The 14,401-nt window shown below is 50.6% G+C and overlaps 1 protein-coding gene across 11 annotated transcripts in view; it reads left to right on the top strand.

Annotated features, from left to right (window-relative positions):
* SLC20A2 (solute carrier family 20 member 2) overlaps nucleotides 1-14,401 on the top strand; it is a 58,306-nt gene that overhangs the window by 11,715 nt on the left and 32,190 nt on the right. For 4 of the 11 annotated variants that reach the window (XR_010472483.1, XR_010472484.1, XR_010472485.1 and 1 more), the window contains exons 1-2: nucleotides 6,798-6,821; nucleotides 11,749-12,300. Coding sequence is in view for 8 of the 11 variants with exons in the window: in XM_065062477.1 (XP_064918549.1) it covers nucleotides 12,012-12,300 (289 nt within the window). In the remaining 3 variants the exon portion in view is untranslated. Of the gene's footprint in view, nucleotides 1-6,707; nucleotides 6,978-11,748; nucleotides 12,301-14,401 lie in introns of those variants that run through there. The other 7 variants (XM_065062472.1, XM_065062476.1, XM_065062473.1 and 4 more) reach the window with 4 other exon arrangements.

A 14,401-nucleotide genomic window follows, 5' to 3' on the forward strand; every position in this document is an offset into this window, starting at 1 on the left:
CTTTTAAAAAATATATGTATATATTTGACATACATTTTTTTGCGGGTATTCAGTGTTCTTTGCGTGCTGCCCCTTGCTCATTTGCTGTGCGGATACCGGCGAGGGGCTGTTGTTATCAGTAACACAATGCAGGCTGTGCTCCCTTCTGGGTCCTGCAGGCACGAGCTCCGCACACACCTCCGCGCTCCACGGGACTCTTGGCGTGCTGCGGTCGTCACACCTGCCTGCCGCACACTTCACTGCATTTAATTTTTTCAACTTTATTTATTGGTTTTTTAACTTGTATTTAGTTTTGTCAATGAGGCAACGTGTGTCCCGTCACCCTGCCAGTACCTTTAGGAAGACTTAGTGCTCCACCCGGACGTAGGTGCTGGACCAGCATTAGGTACCAGGGTTTGGTCCCGGGCTGGAGAAGCCCAGATGAATGCAGGAGCCACCTCTCCGTGAGCACCAACTCATCCAAGGGAGACGCTTCTCGGTACCACGATCCCAGACCAAGCCGCTGTGTTAAGCTGGTTTGAAGGTTGGCCTTTCCGATGATTTCCAGCGCTGATTCTCGCACAGGATGAAGCGTTGAAGTGGAGACCAACGTTTTGTTTTGTAGAAGGTAAAGCTTAGCTCTTCTTGACCTGCTTCCCAGGACCATGTGTCTTCAGTAAGTCCTCTTGGAGGTGTTCATTGAACCACATACCCAACTCTGGGACGTTCTTTGGCATGTTGTGTTGGTGATGATCTAATTCCTGGCCAATGTGACGAGTCTGTTGGCCACATTTTTGCTCCGGCAGTGTCCCTGGAGGTGTTTAAAAGATGTGGAGATGAGGTTCTTAGGCACGTGGGTTTGTGTTTAAACAATGTGGACATGAGTTTCTCAGGAACATGGCTTAGAGCCAGGGATGGGTTGGTGGTTGGACTCTGATCTTGAGAGTCTTTTCCAACCAAAATGATTGTGATACTGTGGTGAAGCAGCCAGCACGTTAACTCTGCCTGGTAGGTGGAACTCAAGGTTGTCTCCTCATGTCTCTGGCAGTGAAGGCTACAGGAGATACATGTGGACCATTACATGGGCTCTGAAGAACAGGGATGAGCAGCTGTTGGGTTTTGGGGGAAAACAGGCCACGCAGCTGGCAGCTGCCATTCTGTGTGTGGTCTCCAGACAGCATTAGGCATGGTCACCAGCCTCCCAGTGTCACATTTGGCTCCTGCTCCTATGAAATAAAGCCAAGGTCACACCTTTCGTTGCTGTTTCCACCTTAATAACTTTGATATGGCAATGCTTGTAGAAAAAAAAGCAAAATTTCCATTGCCACAGTGTGTTGACCTGATTCATCTGCTTCCACGAACTCCCATAACCACAGCTGGCATCTCCAGGTGTCATCGTCCTTCCTCTCTTTTGTTGTACCCCTGGTCCTTTCCCCGCTGGCACTCCACTTCAGCTCTGCTCCAGCTTTTACATGGGGGGTGCTGAGAGCCTGGCCCAGGTGCCCAGAGAGGGGGTGGATGAACCATCCCTGAGACATCCCAGGCCAGGCTGGACGGGCTCTGAGCACCCTGAGCTGGTGCAGATGTCCCTGTCATGGCAGGGGGAAATGGGGAGCTGGGAACGTCCCTCCAACCTAAATGATTGTGTGGTTCTGTGCTGCTGGCCACACGGATTTTTGAGGTTGTTGAGAGCCGGCCAGCGTGGTTTGGCGTGTTGGTAGCGGCTCTTCACGTGGAAGGGAGAGGGTTGCTGGGCTCGGGGAGCCCCAGCCCATTCTGTTCTCACAGCAGCTTTTCTCTGAAACCCAAACGCACATGGAAAGGGCGGCGATCCGCGGCCTGAGGTGTCAGGTTGCCTTTATCTGAAAAATTCACATCGTTGGCTGTTGGCCGCCGCGCTCTGGCTTTTTACCAAGGGGATCTTTGCCTAAACCTCTGAATGTGCAGAGGCACATTTTTGGCTTGCCACGGGAGGGTCTCGGGACCGTTTGTGTGTTTTGCGTGAAGGCAGCAATAGGTCCGTTAATAATTCAGGATGATGCTGAGTTGTCAGCAGTAGGTTTTTAGAAGTGCTTTGCCTGCGTTGCTTGCTCTCTTCAGGCTCGGGGTGGTGATGGATTAAGCTCAGGGAAGCTCAGAGCAGCAGTTCCCCGTTTTCTTGGGTGGTATGGACACAGTAGGCTCAGCCTCTGCTGAATCAGCCGGGGCCGTGGGTGACAAGTTCCCGGCACCCACTGGGCCAGCGCTTGGCTCAGCCCTGGCTGGAGCCCTGGCCGGAGCCCTGCTCCTTCAGAGGGGTTTCTGCCTTTGAAGTGCTCTGGCTGGGTGTGGGCCGTGCTGTGGCAGGGCTGGGAGCCAGCCCGGCTGGCCCCGGCCACGCGCCGCCCGGGTCGCCCTCCACACGTTTCCCAGAGCTCGCTCCACGGCCACGCTGATCTCCAGCACGTCCCGCGGCCGTGACAGCACAGCGGGTCACCTCCACCCTCAGGGGATGTCTCCTGCCTGGGTGCAGGGAGACCCTGGGAAAAGGAGGTTTGGGTGACAGCGTCACGTTGTCCAGGGGCAGCAGGAGAGCCCGTCTGGTTTGCTTCCTCAGAGCAGAGCAGTCGCTCCATCCCTGAATGTCAAGCGGCTTCTTAATTTTTGTGTCTACCACGTTAGACTTTCCAGAGAGCCCCTGAGATGGTTTTCCTTACCGTGAACCATGGTTGCTTGTCTTTCTGTTCCAGGATTATCCCAATAGATGATGGAATGTGTTGGAGCTTGCTACCCAATATGCAAAAGCAGACGAGCTTTTGTTGATGGGAGCTCACAGTGTTGGTAGCTGTCTGCAGAGCAGATATTCGGTGTTCTGCTGGTATTGTGTTGATGGGAGCTCGCAGTGTTTGTAGCTGTCTGCAGAGCAGATATTCGGTGTTCTGCTGGTATATTTTACACACAATGGAGTTACTGCAGCATGCAGAAATGGTTCTGCGTTGGGTAGAACTGTGTTACATCTCCATCAGCCTCGAGGCCTGATTGCCAGGTAATGATGGGCACGTGGTGTTCACAGCGTAAAAAACAGGAAAGAAGGTTTGGCAAGAGCTGGATTTCTTTGAGACACCATGGAACAGCTGTGCAGTCACCTGCCACCTCTTTTCATTGCTCCTCATTCATTTCCTTTCCTTGGTTTGAAGATGAAGGGCTCCCCGGCAGGGTCAGAGACACAAATACTGATAAGAGAAGCAGAAAAGCCCCCAGTTCTGGCTGCTGGTGGCTCCAGATTTCAGAGCACCAGCAGGTACGTGAGAGCCCGAAAACTCCGGTTGCTGCTCAGGAACCTTATTTCCATTGGCACAACCCAACTGGAACGACGTCCTGCGGCTTTCGGATGTTTTTATTGTATTTCCCTTGCTGACCCAATGCACTTCACAGGTATCCAGGTTCCAATTCTTACAGGTTTTCATGTTAGAAAATTACCATCATCCTCTGTTAGTTTCTACTAAAATGTATGTGTTTTAAAATACCTATAGTTGCTTAATTAGGTAGCCTTCACCTCTGAATGGCAAAAAGAACAGTTGCATTTGATATGGAAGTTACGTTAAGTTGCAAATTGACGTTGTTTTAGTGGTTGCTGGTAAACGAGAACTTGGGCATCTGTCAGAAAATAAGCGATGCAGAAATGCGAAACAAAAGGGCTTTAAAATTAATTGTTTAAATCAGTATTTAAAGCGGAATGTCAATCTGCCTAGTGTGGGTTTGCTGAATCAAACAGGGATCTCTTGGCTGTGCACTTCCCAGAATAAATTACAATTGAAAAAACAATGATGACATCTGATCGAGATTGTAACATACAATATTTATCATTTCTACAAGTATTTGGTTTGGTGGGAACCAAAGTGATGCTGCCGTTGCCAAAAGCCGATCCTCACCGTGTATTTTGCGGTCGTATAAATTTTCCTTTGCCTGCTTCTTTAGTGGTGTCCCAAATTGCAGCTTGTTTTAGTGCTCAGCCCATCTCGGCTTGGATTTTCCCGTGCCCGGGGCCCGTGGTGCTGATTTAGCAGAACAAAACCTTTGAAGATGTTTCCTTTTCTCTTCCCCGGGCTGTTTGTTGCGGCCTCTGCGTCCCGGCTCGGCCCGGCTCTGCGCTCCAGCTCAACAAGCGGCGGCCGCTGTGGCCGGGCCGGCTCGTGGGAAGCGGCACCCGACGCTTCCAGTGTCTTCTGCTGGGTCCCACATGGTTCCAGTGTGTTCTGCTGGGTCCCACATGGTTCCAGTGTGTTCTGCTGGGTCCCACATGGTTCCAGTGTGTTCTGCTGGGTCCCACGTGGTTCCAGTGTGTTCTGCTGGGTCCCAGACAGCTCCAGTGTGTTCTGCTGGGTCCCACATGGTTCCAGTGTGTTCTGCTGGGTCCCACGTGGTTCCAGTGTGTTCTGCTGGGTCCCACATGGTTCCAGTGTGTTCTGCTGGGTCCCACATGGTTCCAGTGTGTTCTGCTGGGTCCCAGACGGATCCAGTGTGTTCTGCTGGGTCCCACATGGTTCCAGTGTGTTCTGCTGGGTCCCACATGGTTCCAGTGTGTTCTGCTGGGTCCCAGACGGATCCAGTGTGTTCTGCTGGGTCCCACATGGTTCCAGTGTGTTCTGCTGGGTCCCACATGGTTCCAGTGTGTTCTGCTGGATCCCAGACGGATCCAGTGTGTTCTGCTGGGTCCCACATGGTTCCAGTGTGTTCTCCTGGGTCCCACATGGTTCCAGTGTGTTCTGCTGGGTCCCACATGGTTCCAGTGTGTTCTGCTGGGTCCCAGACGGATCCAGTGTGTTCTGCTGGGTCCCACATGGTTCCAGTGTGTTCTCCTGGGTCCCACATGGTTCCAGTGTGTTCTGCTGGGTCCCCGACAGATCCAGTGTGTTCTGCTGGGTCCCACATGGTTCCAGTGTGTTCTCCTGGGTCCCACATTGTTCTGGTTTGTTCTCCTGGGTCCCGGATGGTTCCAGTGTGTTCTCCTGGGTCCCACATGGTTCCCACAGGTCGTGCTGGCAGCTCCTGCCTTTGGAACACGAGATATTCCCAACTATCTTGTTGTTTTTACCTGTATCTGCGTGGCGGTGGTCACTCTTAAACCCGCCTTTTAACAAAAACTAGGGTGGATTTAGCGCTTAATTGGACTGTTTGCATTCGAGCTTTACCAAGCCAGACATCAACAACTTATCAGCTATAAACAGAACATGAAATAATATTTTGCATTCTTTTTTTTTTTACTATTTAACTTTATAAAGTTAAATAAGTGCTCCAAGACAGTTCCTGTGTTTGTTTATTCACTGCCTTCAAACCTTGGAATCCAGACCTATAAATACAGGCTGACTTCATGTTTACAGTGACGATCGCTCTCACTTGGATTGATTGACTCTACTTGTAAAAAAACCCAAACTATTAAGATGTGTTTAGATCTGTTTTCACATTTTTCTTGTTAAAATACGCCGCTTTTGTACAGATGGGAAAACCAGTGTGAAAGTACCGACCTGTCTTTTCTAAGCCCGTTTGCCTATCGCAGGACTCACAGGAAAGATGCTCAGACCAGGCTTAAGAGATGCAGCTTTGCACAAAGTCAGGGGCTGTAGCACAAGCCTAAGAGCAGCTGGGTATTAACCTTCAATAAAGAGGCAGCGTTTCCTATAAAGGATCATGGTCTGATACTTCTCATTCTTTTTTAATGGGGATTTTCCATGTCAATTCTGCATTGCAGATTCCCAGCTGGAACTTTGCCCTGATTCTTTGTAGGGGATGATGTAGGTTTACTGGGTTTTCTTCAGAAATATTGACCACTTTTCAGATTTACCACATTATCCCTGAACATGATCTGCAGCCGAATTTAACCCATTTAGAAAACATTTGCCTCCTCGTTAAGAAATGTCCTGTATTCAAACTTGGAAAAAACCATAGATGAGATAAGAATTATGTTTCCGAGTCTGTGTTTGCAGATATAAACCGATGATTTGATTTTTCTCAAATGTTCAGGACGGACTTTGGTTTATTATGTTGGAATATGATGCCGTGGCTTTGGGTGACTCAGAACGGACCAAAACCTATAGGTTAAATTTAAAACACGATTGATTTATAAACCAGAAACCTGTTCAAGTAAACTCGTGTCTGTCAGTTTTTAAACCGTGACAGCGCGGGTTTGATTTTTGCCAAACAAGGTGGGTCAATTGCATTATATAATATTAAAGCAAATATCTTACGGGGGGCCAAGCCCGGTCCTTTCAGGCAAACATTATTTTCGCCTTAACGTACACGCAAAAAATGTTTCCCACTTAAAAGCAGCTGAAGGAATTTGGCTGTGGGCAGCCGGGGCCGAAGCGCTGAAAGCCGAGTTGCTTGTCCAGGCACCGATCCAGGCAAAGCTCCCCCACGGCTTGGATGTTCCGCAGCCGCGGGAGAGCGCCGTCGTTCCCAAACCCGAGGTGCCTACCTGGCCGCCGTGTGCGTTCCAGTTAACACCGATCACAAATAAAACCCCCGGGCTGCCCGGTGCTACCTGACGGCACCAAAGCCGCCCAGCCGGTGCTCTGAAAAGGAGCTTTCCTTTCTCCTCTGTGCCTGTGCTTGGAGGGGAAAAAAAAAGGCAAAAAGAGAGGAAGGTTTTGTTGCTTTTAATACGAGCTGCCTTGGATTGGCTTGCGGGGCCGTGCAGCCGTGACGCAGTGTTGTGTTTTATCAGTGCCCACCCCCGGCAGAATTCTCTGCTTAAGAGGAGCAGATTTTCACCTACGGGAATAAAGACTCCGGGCTCGTGCGGATGCTCCCGGGGCCCCGCGGGTGCCCCGCTCGTCCCGGCCCGGTGACCGTGCCCGTGTCAGGTACAACCCTTCCCCGTGCCCTGCGTGCCCCGCCGAGGCTGTGCCCACCATAGCATGTCTATTTTAGACATCAGCCTTTATTTACCGGCAGCGCAGGGCAAGTCGCGGGAAGAACTCGGCTCCTTTTTCTCTCTTGAAACGACTTTTAAATACTGGGTGAGTGTTCAAGCTTGCTGTGCATGGTTTTCTTCGGTGAAGTGTGTTTTCCGTAGCTGCGAGCGCTCCTTTGCTCTGAGTGGCTCTCAAAACTCTGTAGTGCCGAATCATAAAAAGACTTTGTTCAGTCGCTGAAGGATCGAATTGTACTTTAGTTAGGGAAAAAGTCATTTATCAGCAGATGAACAACAAGGACTTGTTGATACTTTCCGTGTCTTCCCTGGGTTGCAGAGCCGCTGTTCGAACTCGGCTGCTGCCGGTGTTTTTAGGGCATGTTGTCAGCGGCGGGATCTCACGGTAGCGATTTTATAAGCGTTGTTTTGAGCTGTCGGTGCTGGGAACAGAGGTCGATAGGGGCCGAGGGAAAGCAGCATCCCCTGGCAGTTTGGGAGGTGACAGTGACAGTCCCTCTGCACCCTTAAGCTGGATGCCAGTCCTTGCAAAGCTGTCAGTCCAGCCTTGCGTCCATATCGAGTATAGTAGTGTGGAATACGCTTAAACACATCTGGACCGTGTTCAGACGGGAACCGATTGATACAAAAACCAGCTGCAGATGCAGTAGTTTATTTTTTAAAGTACATCGAGGGCGCTTTTTGTGTCTCAGAGCATTAAACTTGCATCACGCTTGGCCTTGTGACAAGCCCTGTGTGTGTAATTTAGAGCCATATAGGGATGTCCTTAGTCCCGAACCACGCAAATTAAAACCACCTTTCCTGCTCTGAGTGTGGTATTAGTGCTTTAAAAGAGAGATTTTTGTCGGCTGTGCGGCCCGAGCACGAACTGGAAGCGATAAGGACTATTGATGTGAGCAATGTGAGCAGTTTGGTTAGAAATCAGGTTTGGTTTCTGTGCCAGATCCATTGAAGAGTTTGTCTATGCAGGTGGGAAGCCCGGCGGGTTGGTTTTAAGCAGAGGACCACAGGCAGAAGTGAGGGGTGCGGACCGGCCGCCCTGGGGCAGCTGGCGGGACGCGTTGTACGCAGCCTCTGCTGGTGTGGAGAACCGAGCCTGCCTGTCGGTGCAGATTAATCCGGGTGTCTGTCGGGAAATGTCTGCGGGGAAGCAGAAATCGTCCTCCCGCCGTGTCTTGTCAGACCGCAAAACGGAGTATTTGTTACCTTGAGAAATGCCCCATGAGCTGCTGCTCCTGAGTGTTGCTCGTGCTTGGGCAACAACAGCAGAGCGTTTAAAGCGGGACCTCGCTCCGTCTCTGCCCCGTCCCGAGCAGGAGGAAGTTTTTCAGCTGCGTACGGGCAGATTTATTGTACAGGGTGAGCTGTGTACGGGATGATTTATTCACCTTTCAATATTTCACATGAGTGCCGTACATTCTTCCCTAGTTTTCAGCCAGGAGGAGATGAAGGGGCCGCTGTCGGGGTCTCTGTTTGGCCCCGTCCGTGCCAGGCGCTCGGGTTGCTGGTGGGTAATGCACTGCCATTGCTGCCCTAGACTTTGAACTTCGTCCTGAGCTTTCGCTGAACCGCTCGGCCCCGTTGTCAGGTGATTCTGTCTTCCCTTCAGCAGCAATTTGTTTGGGGAGGTAAAAACAAGAAAACACAACCAAACCAACCAAGTAACCACCAACACAAACCACCGACAACAGCTGACGACTTTATTTGTCAAATTTCATATTGATTTTTCACTAGAAACTTCTCTAGGCTTAGAAGTAGACTGCGAATAGTTTCCAGAAGAGCTGTCTTAGTAAATGTCTGTATAAAACCATGTCCTAAAATGATCTCGTGGCTGTTTCCTGAGGATTCACTTGTCGTTCTGCATGAATCAAGGTGCTTCCTCACCTCCCTTTGTTTGTTTAATCTCTCCCCTGGGGAAGAAGGAGCACTTTGTGTTGACAGGGTTATAACAAGATGTTTAGCCAGCAACAAAACCAAGTCCGGGGGGGGTGTCTGGATCATCTGCCAGCGGGGCACAGGGACGTGCTCGGCATTGCCAAAAAATCCGGTTTCTCTCCCCACGGTGCAAGTTCCGTAAGTTCCTGAGTCCACTTAAGAAGCTTCAGAGTGAATGTCTGAAGGACAGGTCTCTAATTACAGATCGTAACTATATCGCTAAAAACCTTGCCTTAACGCAGAATGAGTTTCCCACGGCTTGAAGCCCCGTGTCCCCGCGCTCCCGGCTCCGGGTCCTGCCGCCCCCGGTACCAAAAACGCCGCTGCCCGCGGTGAGTTCGCAGCCGCGCTGGCTCCAGGAGGGTCACCCAAAGCAACACAACACCCAAATAATATATCCAGCGAGGTTTTCCAGCGGGTCTGCCCAGGGCGTCCAGCTGCGGGTGCCGGGCGCGTTCTCCGGCGCCTGGCGGGCCGGGTTCGATGGCGTTTGGCAAACACTGGGGCGTGTGGGTGAAATGCAAAGGAGCGGGGGAGAGGAGCGCGCTGGGGGCTTCGGCTGCCATGCACAGAGCAGCTGATCTGCCGTTCCCTACTGGGTGTTCTTCCCCGGCTTCTTTCTTGTGCCAGGACTGCCATGAAACGCCGTGAGCCCCGGGTTAGATCAGGTGACGAGGAGCGCGGCTCCGCGGGGCTGAGCGTGCCAGATGTATTTTGGGCTCCAGAAAGAAGCACGCTACAAGGTTCAGTCTGTATTTAGTCACTGGCCTACTTTGGAGGATGTTTGGCATTTCTGAAAACTTTCGCAGCAGTAATGTGCCTTTTTCCGTTTGTTTCTTTTAGTTTCTTTATATGTTTAACATCCCTTGAAGGCTGGAAGAAGTAAAGGCCCTTCGAGTGCTGCGGACGTGTTGATCTTTAATTGTGCATTTGATCCCTTTCCCGTGTTGGTTTGGGTTTCTGTGCCGCGCTCGGCCCCTCCTGCAGACGGGGGGTCACATCAAGCCCCTGGGTTTGGAGGGGGCTCCGATTCGAACCGTCGCCCTGCGCGGCACGACCGGAGCCCAACGCCTTTTCTCCCGAGGTGGCGTGTCCCGTTTCGGGCAGGGAGATCACACAGCTGCCCTTCCCAGCCCTTTGCCAGCATGTTTGGGAAACTCTTTGGCCTTCACGAGGAGGTTTAGGAGCACACGCTTGAACTCTGAATTTCTCCGGGACCATCTGGGGCCCTTCACCCCATCCCAGCGCGGCTACCGAGGGCAACCTTGTGACTCGGAGGTTTATTTTGGAAGCCGCAGGGACTCTCTGTGGCCGGGGATTTGGCCAACCCGATCCCATGAGCTCGGCTGCGGTGGGGAAATGTCACAATCCCAAAACACCCCCCCCGGGTACTTTCTCATCCAAGAAATGGGCAGTAAATTGGTAGGTTGGTCGATTAGAGAGGGCGGATCTGTTGGGAATCGGGATCTGCTTTGCTCTGATAATCACAGTGTCTGTGTGTGCACACAGACCTCAGCCAATTTTGCCCGTTTTCAGGAGGGGAAACTGAGGCACGGAGCCTGACTTGGCGAAGGTGCCGCGTAAATCCACGCAGGACACAGAATTCAGTCGTGAACCACCAGGATGAAGGGAGAACCCTCATCCAGCGCTTCATCTCCTAGCAAAAACCTAGCAGGCGTAATAGAAATCTTTTAACAAATGAATTTAACAAGAGGTCTGTCTTTCTTCGTAGGCAAACGAGTGCTGATTCTAACGGTTTCTTTAAGATTTTGTTGGCCTTTTCCATCTCTGTCGAGTCCCTTTGCACTCAGTGAGCTGCACGCTCGCCAGTTATCAAAGGCAACAAGTCTTCAAGCATCAAAACCACATTGCTCCTTCATTTTCTCACGTCATCTCACAGGATGAAAATCTTTATGCAAACGTTTTTAGCTGTCAAGGCGTCCCGAGATGTTATTTTGGGGTGTAAGGCGTTGGGGGACTGATGTCTGCTCCGTGTCTGTAGGAGCCTGGAGCCACAGCCGTTCAGCCGCTTGGGAGCCGGGAGACAGGGAGGGACGTCTGTTCTCAGTGGGTTTGCTTGGAGAGACCACCGAGCCTGGCCGGCAGCTGCGGGGTTTGCCAGGCAAATGTCACTGCAGTGTAGACGCAGTGTGCTGCTCTTGGCTTTTCTCAAGGATCCAGCATCTTGGGAATACGCAAAATCTCTTTTATTATTTTTTAATTTTGCCATTACATCGGAGGTTTTGGGGACCTTTCTCCTTGCTCCTGTAGGACCTATATTGCATTGGGGTGATGGAAAGAGATAAAAGGTGATCTCGAAGCTGGGGATGTGGTAGATTGTACGAGACTGAAGGGGTGACAGCGATAGATGAGCATTAATGCTCTCGGAGCGGTTTCAGTGGTGTTTCCCAGGCAGGCACATGCATAAAGTCGTTTTTCAAAGGAGCGCATCCCTGGCTGTGGCTGAGAAAACCTGAGAGGTCTGCTGAGAGCAGTGGGGTGGCGATATACATCAGCTCTATCATATGGTCTATATATTCTACCTGGCTTATATTCACCAGGTGCAAAGAGCCAAGAAGAATCGAATCTTCCTTCTGTTAGTAGAAAGAGGGTTTATCGCACTGCGCAGTAAATTCAGCACAAACAAAACCCCCAACCTCTCTAAATCCTTTTGAAACGCTCACAAGACTTTCCCGGTCAGTGACATTGTGAGAAGCGTCTTGCTTCGGTGACCTCGTTTGAACCTTTTCTGAGTTGCTTTATGGTTAAACGGTCACGTGCTGAGGTAGGACCCCCGTTAGTGGATTTAAATCATCTCTTTACTGATGAAAACACGCATTGTTGTGGGCTCCGCTGAGTATTCTCCTTTAAAAACTGAAGAATATTAAAATTTCTTGTTTGTGTGTGTGTGTTTTGTGTTGCAGGACAGGACATCGCAGTCGTACCGGTTCGGGAGCGAAATATGGAATGTGTTTCACTGCTGACCGACGGCAGCCAAATGAACAGTATTTCTAGTAGTTTGAAAATCAGCAGTTAGCAGTTTCTTCACATTCTGACAGGACCCAGCACTTTCCAGAGAGAACTCATTGTTTACAAGAAATCTGCTTTCCAAATCCGCTACGGTGCCCTCCAGCCCCCGCTGGTAACTGTTCGCAAAGGGGACGCTCGCTCCGCGGTTCGGGGAAAGATGGCAATGGATGAGTACCTGTGGATGCTCGTCGTGGGCTTCATCATAGCCTTCATTTTAGCCTTTTCGGTGGGGGCCAACGACGTCGCCAACTCGTTCGGCACGGCCGTGGGCTCCGGCGTGGTCACCCTGCGCCAGGCGTGCATCCTGGCCTCGGTGTTCGAAACCACCGGCTCGGTCTTGCTGGGGGCGAAAGTGGGAGAAACGATTCGGAAAGGGATCATCGACGTGAACCTGTACAACAACACGGTCCCGCTGCTCATGGCCGGGGAAGTCAGCGCCATGGTCGGTGAGTACGAGTTTCTTGTTCCGAGTAACGTTCTGTGTGTGTCCTCCCGTCGCTGTGAATGTCGTTAATTAAGTTGGGTGTGCATATCTGTTTTTTTGTGGGTGCGGGGGCCTGAGTTCATTTTTTTAGGTCTCCTGTGTGTTTTAAATGCTGCTAATCCTTTACATTTTTCAACGGGCCAGCCCTCTGACTAACAACAGAAAAAACAGTTTCACTTAGTGCGTTCTTAGGGTACTGAAAAGACTTCACGTTAGAGATTTTTATGGCAGTAAATGGAAAATACATAAGCACAGCACTTGGGACTGCACAGAAGATCCCGCAGAAGCAGCAGTTTGCATTACATACAGAAAAGAAGGGATTACCTAAATAGTTTCTTTAAAAATTACAGAAAATCTAAACTTTGCTTGGTGAGATTCTGTAGCTGAGTGATGGCAGGTAGCAGACTCTTCACCCTGGCCCTGGCAAAACGAGAAGGAGCGGGCGGGTCGGATGGGCACACATGTAAGGTCTCTCTCATTTTCCCGTTGCGCGTCCCTTAGAGCCTGTCCCGAGCGCTTCCCTCTGCAGGGACATTAATCTCCGTTTAGAACAAACACCACGCTCTGAGGTAAGTAACGTTAAGCCACCCTATTTATTCTTTGTTCAAATGCAAGAGGCTTTGCGAGCCGTGGGAGAGCTCCTCGAGGATCGATGGCAAACCTGCTTGCAAAGGGCAGGACGCGGCAAGGAAAAAACCCTTTCCTTGGGCAGGGGACCATTTATGCGAGCGTCACAGCATCCTCTGCTTGAAAAGGATCCTCCACTCAAAGGTTTTCCTCCTTAAACTTGGTTTTAAACATTATTTCCCCCTATCCCCTCTAACCTCCCTCTGGTTTTCGGGCAGGACCCGCAGCTGAGGCCTACGACCCGCGGTCATCTCCCTGTTTCTTTTGGGAAGTGGGGAAGTTTTGCTGCTTTTTAAGATGTTGATGGGTTGCGGTGGGCACTGGGCGCCGGTGTCTGGGCTGAGGTGGCTTTGTGTGGGGCTGCAGGGTGCCACCCTCTGCACCCGACGTCCTCCCGCAGGAGCAGCGTGCGCCTTCCACAGTGTAAGTGACCCGCATCTGCTGCCCTTCACGTTCGCCATACTCACGGGCCCCATCGCAGGAAGGGTCGTTTTTCTTTTCGGGATCTATTTATGGCACCCTGATCCTTGGCCGGGCAGTTTTAAGTCTCAGATACCTCCTGCGGAGGCAACTGGCCAGAAGCTCAAAGAAAACAACTTATTTGCATGCGTATTTACATAAGCCTCTGTGAACTTCATGACCAGTTGCATTCCCTGCTCCCAGTTAAGGGCATTAAGAAGAAATTCCACATTTTAAATCTCTGAATTAATTGCAAGTTACAAACTGCCGTTTCCATTTTTTTTTCCTCAAATCCATCTCCAGCTTTTCTCTGCATGTCCAATAGTTTTGTGTGTGTGTTTTTTCTGAGCCTTCCTGGGTGTTTTCTTTTCCCCGTTCTGTTTGTGCTCTGCATTTTTCCCCCATCCTCTCATGCATCGTGATCATGTTTGTGCAAAGGGACTGAGCTTCTGAATTTCGATGAGGCTCAAATGATTCAACAGTCCGGGAGAGACCAAGAGGCGCTGGATCCTCCTCCCAGATGTTGCTGGAAGCTCCTTTGATGCTCGCAGCAAATGGCAGATGATGACTTTGCAGGGCGACCTTGTCTCCTCAGGGAGAAGGAAGCAGGGAGCCATGGCATTCAAACTGGCAAATGTAATAATTTCTGGCCTGTTAGAACGGTGTTTGTTAAGGAAGTCGGGAATTTGGGGCCCGCTGCTTGCGAGGGTAAGTTGTGGTACTTCTGTAGCATTAATTAATTGCCACTTTATTGGCTGTTGGTCCTGCACAGCAGCGCAGCTGAGGCCCAGTTGCATTTTCCCTATATTTTAGTCTGGATATTTTGTAATTAGATATCTCGGCTGACCTATCTGTTTATTCAGCTCTCTACAGATGTTACCATCTGTTTTCTCTTTCATCTCACTTCCACCTGCTGGTCTTAAAGTTCATGGCAAAGGTCTCAAGTTGTATTTTTATTTTAGTACCAGGGGAAGAGA

This window comes from Columba livia, chromosome 4 (assembly GCF_036013475.1).
Source record: "Columba livia isolate bColLiv1 breed racing homer chromosome 4, bColLiv1.pat.W.v2, whole genome shotgun sequence".
Lineage (NCBI taxonomy): Eukaryota > Metazoa > Chordata > Aves > Columbiformes > Columbidae > Columba > Columba livia.